The 7358-nt window shown below is 44.3% G+C and overlaps 1 protein-coding gene across 1 annotated transcript in view; it reads left to right on the top strand.

Annotated features, from left to right (window-relative positions):
* Positions 1-4061: 4061 nt before the first annotated feature.
* Positions 4062-7358, top strand: part of LOC115144816 (RNA-binding Raly-like protein) — a 58369-nt gene continuing 55072 nt past the window's right edge. The window contains exons 1-2 of the mRNA XM_029685896.2: positions 4062-4225; positions 6645-6720. Coding sequence (XP_029541756.1) covers positions 4189-4225; positions 6645-6720 — 113 coding nt within the window. The 5' untranslated portion in view covers positions 4062-4188. The remainder of the gene's footprint in view (positions 4226-6644; positions 6721-7358) is intronic.

Below are 7358 nucleotides of genomic sequence, written 5' to 3'. Positions count from 1 at the left end.
AGCAAGCATGTACCCAGGGGCCCTGACCTCCAGGGGACCCACATTAATTTTGTTAGTCATTCTCACTCAGATATTATTAACATGGCATAAGTAAAACTGTAAAAAATATATAATTCCAGCCCATGCTAACTGTCTGAATCACCGTGTCCCCAGTCAGCCCAACCACTCACTGGACCCATATGTTCACTTGGCTATGCATGCCTCTCTCTAATATCAATATGCCTCGTCCATTACTGTCCTGGTTAGTGATTACTGTCTTATTTCACTGTAGAGCCTCTAGCCCTGCTCAATATGCCTTAACCAACCATGTTGTACCACCTCCTACATATGTGATGACATCACCTGGTTTAAATGTCTCTATAGGCTATATCTCTCTCATCATTACTCAATGCCTAGGTTTACCTCCAACGTACTCACATCCTACCTTACCTTTGTCTGTACACTATGCCTTGAATCTATGCTATCGTGCCCAGAAACCTGCTCCTTTTACTCTCTGTTCCGAACGTGCTAGACAGCCAGCTCGTATAGCATTTAGCCGTACCCTTATCCTACTTCTCCTCTGTTCCTCTGGTGATGTAGAGGTTAATCCAGGTCCTGCAGTGCCTAACTCCACTCCCACTCCCCAGGTGCTCTCATTTGTTGCCTTGGTTTCATGCTTGTGAACATTAGAAGCCTCCTCCCTAAGTGTGTTTTACTCACTGCTTTAGCACACTCTGCCAACCCAGATGTTTTAGCCGTGTCTGAATCCTGGCTTAGGAAAACCACCAAAAACTCTGAAATCTCCATCACTAACTATAACACTTTCCACCAAGATAGAACTGCCAAAGGGGGCAGTGTTGCAATCTACTGCAAAGATAGCCTGAGTCCTGTATTACTATCCAAGTCTGTACCCAAACAATTTGAGCTTCTACTTCTAAAAATTCACCTTTCCAGAAACAAGTCTTTCACTGTTGCCGCTTGCTATAGACCTCCCTCTGCCCCCAGCTGTGCCCTCGATACCATATGTGAATTGATTGCCCCCCATCTATCTTCTGAGCTGGTGCTACTAGGTGACCTACACTGGGACATGCTTAACACCCCGGCCATGCTACAATCCAAGCTTGATGCCCTCAATCTCACACAAGTTATCAATGAACCTACCAGGTACAACTCCAAATCCGTAAACACGGGCACCCTCATAGATGTCATCCTAACTAACTCGCCCTCCAAATACACCTCTGCTGTTTTCAACCAAGATCTCAGCGATCACTGCCTCATTGCCTGCATCCGTAATTGGTCTGCGACCAAACGACCATCCCTCATCACTGTCAAACGCTCCCTAAAACACTTCTGCGAGCAGGCCTTTCTAATCGACCTGGCCCGGGTATCCTGGAATGACATTGACCTCATCCCGTCAGTAGATGATGCCTGGCTATTCTTTAAAAATGCCTTCCTCACCATCTTAAATAAGCATGAAAATTTTGAACTAGGAATAGATATAGTCCTTGGTTCACTCCAGACCTGTCTGCCCTTGACAAGCATAAAAAAAAGTGTTCTGGGACACTTTTAAGTCCATGGAGAATATGAGCACCTCCTCCCAGCTGCCCACTGCTCTGAGGCTAGGAAACACTGTCACCACCGATAAATCCACTATAATTGAGAATTTCAATAAGCATTTCTCTACCTCTGGCCATGCTTTCCACCTGGCTACCCCTACCCGATAAACTTTCCAGCACCCTCCACAGCAACCCGCCAAAGCCCCCACCATTTCTCCTTCACCCAAATCCAGATAGCTGATGTTCTGAAAGAGCTGCAAAATCTGGACCCCTACAAATCAGCAGGGCTAGACAATCTGGACCCTCTCTTTCTAAAATGATCTGCCAAAAGGGGGTGACATTCTAGGTCCAAACTGCTACAGACTTATATCTATCCTACCCTGTCTTTCTTAGGTCTTCGAAAGCCAAGTTAACAAACAGATTACCAACCATTTCGAATCCCACCGTACCTTCTCCGCTATGCAATCTGGATTCAGAGCTGGTCATGGGTGCACCTCAGCCACGCTCAAGGTCCTAAACGACATCATAACCGCCATCGATAAGAGACATTACTGTGCAGCCATATTCATCGACCTGACCAAGGCTGTCGACTCTGTCAATCACCACATTCTTATTGGCAGACTCGACGGCCTTGGTTTCTCAAATGATTGCCTCGCCTGGTTCACCAACTACTTCTCTGATAGAGTTCAGTGTGTCAAATCGGAGGGCCTGTTGTCCGGACCTCTGGCAGTCTCTATGGTGCCACAGGGTTCAATCCTCGGGCCGACTCTCTTCTCTGTATACATCAATGATGTTGCTCTTGCTGCTGGTGAAAATCTGATACACCTCTACGCAGACGACACGATTCTGTATACTTCTGTCCCCTCTTTGGACACTGTGTTAACTAACCTCCAGACAAGCTTCAATGCCATACAACTCTCCTTCCGTGGTCTCCAACTGCACTTGAACGCAAGTAAAACTAAATGCATGCTATTCAACCGATCACGGCCCACACCTGCCAGCCCGTCCAGCATCACTACTCTGGACGGCTCTGACTTAGAATACGTGGACAACTACAAATACCTAGGTGTCTGGTTAGACTGTAAACTCTCCTTCCAGACTCACATTAAGCATCTCCAATCCAAAATGAAATCTACAATTGGCTTCCTATGTTGCAACAAAGCATCCTTCACTCATGCTGCCAAACATACCCTCGTAAAACTGACCATCCTACCGATCCTCGACTTCGGTGATGTCATCTATAAAATAGCCTCCAACACTCTACTCAACAAACTGGATGCAGTCTCTCACAGTGCCATTCGTTTTGTCACCAAAGGCCCATACACTACCCACCATTGCGACCTGTACGCTCTCATTGGTTGGCCCTCGCTTCATACTCGTCGCCAAACCCACTGGCTACAGGTTATCTACAAGTCTCTGCTAGGTAAAGCCCTGCCTTATCTCAGCTCACTGGTCACCATAGTAGCACCCACTCGTAGCACGCGCTCCAGCAGGTATATCTCACTGGTCACCCCCAAAGCCAATTCCTCCATTGGCCCCCTCTCCTTCCAGTTCTCTGCTGCCAATGACTGGAAAGAACTGCAAAAATCTCTGAAGCTGGAGACTCATATCTCCCTCACTAGCTTTAAGCACCAGCTGTCAGAGCAGCTCACAGATCACTGCACCTGTACATAGCCCAACTGTAAATACCCCATCCAATCTACCTCATCCCCATACTGTATTTATTTATTTATTTTGCTCCTTTGCACCCCAGTATCTCTACCTGCACATTCATCTTCTGCACATCTACCATTCCAGTGTTTAATTTGCTATATTGTAATTACTTCGCCACCGTGGCCTATTTATTGCCTTAACTCCCTTATTTTACGTCATTTGCACACACTGTATATAGACTTGTTGTTTTCTTTTGTTCTACTGTATTATTGACTATGTTTTGTTTATTCCATGTGTAACTCTGTGTTGTATGTGTCGAATTGCTATGTTTTATCTTGGCCAGGTCACAGTTGCAAATGAGAACTTGTTCTCAACTAGCCTACCTGGTTAAATAAAGGTTAAATATTTTTTTTAATAAATGACAAAATTGGTAGAATTGTAGGAAATTAGTTGTAAAACTAATGTGCAGAATTAAACTAAAATATTTTACCTGCGAGGTGGCCCTGACTCTAGTACTTCTCTTTGTGTCTGACTCTGATCCACAACATTAGTTTTTTCCACAGCCTCCATCTGTGATGCCTGTCTCTTCTCAAGGATCTGTCCTCTCTCTCCTCTCCCTCGGCACAGCCTGCATTTCTCCATTTCCTTTGCTACTACAATAAACAGTGATAATTCCTGAGTGCTCTGTGTGGCTGTGACATACAGTACAAGCAACCACACAGCTATAGCATTCTCTCCAGTCCACACAGCACCCCCCTGCCTGTTACAGAGTGGGTCAGCCCACCCCCCCACTGTGGAGCTTGACATGGTACATCCCGCTGGTACTGTTCTTAGAGCATGGTCATTGATTCCATAGTGAACAGTCACCTCTTCTCTTTGTCAGGGTTGAAGGGAGGTACTGGGAAGGAGAGATTAAGAGGAGAGCCTCCACTGATTCTGCTCATTTCAAGGCATTCCTCTGCGCTCTCTCCCTCTCTCTCACTGCCCCCCCCCCCCCGGTATGACCCTGTTCAAGAGTGAATATCACAGCCTAAGACGTGAGTATAGGGCAGTCTGCCTCTCTCTCTCTCTCTCTGTGTGGTTGTGTCTGTGTGTTTCTGTGTTAGTAAGAAAGCACATTGATGATGCATCAGCGCATATCTAATTGCTGTTATATACTGTATGTTTATGTGCCTGAACTTTAGGTGAGAAGTCTTATCCTTTGATACTAACACATATTCCATGCACAGATACCTGACAACATCTGATCAAGGATGCTTGACTATCTGTGCCTCGTAGTACACTGACTGAAGCATGTCTAGAATGTAGTTTGTGTGTGTGTGGGTGAGAGGTTGGTGAGCTGAGGTTATTGAAGAGGCTATGTAGATAAGTATCTGCCAAGAATCGATCAGATTCTGCAGCTTGGGCCAAAGTAAAGGAAGCATCTGTCACTCACACACTAAGAAGGACAGGTGTGTGTGTGTGTGTGTGTGTGTGTGTGTGTGTGTGTGTGTGTGTGTGTGTGTGAGAGAGAGAGAGAGAGAGAGACCCTTGTGTGACCCTTGTGTAGTGGATGTAAACTCACCTGCAGCATGTTAGAAGTTGTGCAGAATGTTGCTGCTCAGGGCATCCCAGCTCAGGGCAAAACATAATTTCCTTACAAAGGATCTGTGACCCCCATCCACTGTTGGGCTCTGTCCGGTTAAAGGGAGGAGGTTAAAGGTGGGTGAATGTAGTTTTGTGTGTTGTTGTGCAAAAGGTTGCTAGTTCGATCTCCGCTTTGGGCAGAACAGAATGCACTCTGTTATACTTGCAAAATGCAATTGATTTCCACATGATCATTTTGGGGTTTAGTAGCCTGTACGTATGAGGATTCAGCCTACTCATATAGTTTAATCATATCATAATAAACAGACACGCTTCTATTTACCACTCATATACACCTGCTGTTATTTTACTCTAACCACAATACTGCACTACCAAGCAAAAAGGCAGTAACTACATTACATTAAATGCATGCTTAATCATGTGGACAAGTATCCTGCCTCTATTGTATTATGTTTTGGAGAACATGGGGGTCATGTTAGCAGTAACTGCATAAAGTTACTGTGAAACCAAGGTAAATAAAATCTGTTTTTCTCAGTTCCATGCTCTGTGGAACTGCCTTTTTGCTTGGTAGGGCAGAATACATACATGTCTCTGTGTAATTAATAATCACAGTGCATAATATACACTGAGTGTACAAAACATTAGGAACACCTGCTCTTCCATGACAGACTGACCAGGTGAATCCAAGTGAAAGCTATGATCCCTTATGGATGTCACCTGTTCAATCCACTTCAATCGGTGTAGTTGAAGAATTAGGCCAATCCTGCACGTTTTTGTCCAAAAGGCAGGCTCAATGTCTCCATATAATTAATAACCACAGTGCATTATATATCTCATCTCCCTCTCTCCTCCTTCTGTGCTATATGTTTCCCAACAATACAAGGGAATAATAAATAAATAACGCTAATCATTCAGTCAATGATGCGTAATTACCCATTACCAAGCTGTGAGCATTCCCGTGACCCGACAGCGATATTGATCTCCGGGGTTGGGCGATTAAAAGTGCCATGGCAGCAGCTAACAGATGGCAGGCGATGGTGCTCATAAACCCTGCACTAAAACAGTAATGCACCACAAACATAAGAGTGCCTTTCTGTCATAAACAAGGCTGTCATGGGGTGTCATTTCTGTAAGGGTGGGCTTTGGGCCCCTGCCAGAGTCTGATGTATAGTGCGACTGCTGTTCAACATTGGGCTGTGTGCTGTGCCGGAGTCTGATTTACGACTGCTATTGGGCTGTGTAATGCTGCCTGCCATTTGGACAGAGATGTGCAGTCCTAAGTAGATAGTTGAGACCTAAGTAGATATACTATCAAATTCTAGCAATAAACATTTATACTGCAATGTGTATGTTTGATTGAATTCCACCTTTTGTTTGGACTGACAAGAGATGCTGGACGGACAGGTAGGGCAACAGGGAGGAAGTAGAGAGAGGGCCAGCTGCCTGTCAGTTAGGCCCCTGGGTGAAGTTGAGGGAGTATGGAGCGCTATAGTGTCAGTAGAAAAAAAGGACGTACGGTGTCCCATGCCCTTTGAGAGAGAGAGAACTCTGCATTGACAGACAGGTACATGTTGGAAGGAATGAAGCAACACAACTGTGAGAGGCTATTCATTTGACTCTGGCATACAGAGGGCAATTAGGCTCAGAGTCCTCTGGTTAATTTGTCCTTCTGTGAGTGAGTGTGTGTGTGTGTGTGTGTGTGTGTGTGTGTGTGTGCGTGCATCTGGCAGCCCACTCTGCTCACCTGTCCAACTCTATTCCAGTTTCCCCAGGGGTTTGCTTTACGAGGTCAACAGCTGTCCTAACACCTGACATTACTAAACCTCTAACTTAATGTGACTTTATAGCCGTCGTTGTATTGTGTTTCAGATAGGACCATGACTGGGGAACTGAGGACAAGCCGCCCAAAGACAGGAACCAAGAGACCAAGGAGTGAGGCCTACAGGCGAGTCAAGGTTCAGCTTCATTAAGGGCATGAACCACCCATTCCCTTATAGCCTTTACTGCTATGGGGTCATTCCATGAAATTAGTGCCTTTGATATTTTAAGTATAAATTGTTCACCAATATTGAATCGTAAAAGCCTGTTATATTAAATGAGGTGCCCTTTAATATAGACCACATGGAGAATTCAATCAATCAGATTATGAATATTAATGACGTTTTTTTTTTATATGTAAAATATATATATTTTTGTATATATTTTCCTTTATTATATTCCCCTAACCCTATCATCCCTCCCCTAATTGGAGTAAACTCATGGACAACAACTCTTAGGCTTCTACTTCCAGATTATACATACTATATACATTTTACAGACACAGTATATTTTACAATAGTTGTCTTTTGTTTGTTTTTAGTCCCATCCTTCAACCCCTCCCATCTCTCTGAACAGTGAAAACCATCAAGTTTGGATTTCTATTTGCCATATATTTTTCAACTGTGCCCTGATGTTTCACAAACGTTCTGAATCCTTCTATTCTCATAGATTCTACATATTGCAAATTAAAGATGAACATTTTTACTAAGAGTATTATTATATTATTGATCGATTGACTATGACTTTTAAATCACCCAGCAGTGC

Source organism: Oncorhynchus nerka, linkage group LG17 (assembly GCF_034236695.1).
Source record: "Oncorhynchus nerka isolate Pitt River linkage group LG17, Oner_Uvic_2.0, whole genome shotgun sequence".
In the NCBI taxonomy this organism is placed as follows: domain Eukaryota; kingdom Metazoa; phylum Chordata; class Actinopteri; order Salmoniformes; family Salmonidae; genus Oncorhynchus; species Oncorhynchus nerka.
The sequence above is the reverse complement of the archived record's forward strand: the minus strand, read 5'-3'. Positions and strand labels throughout refer to the sequence as shown.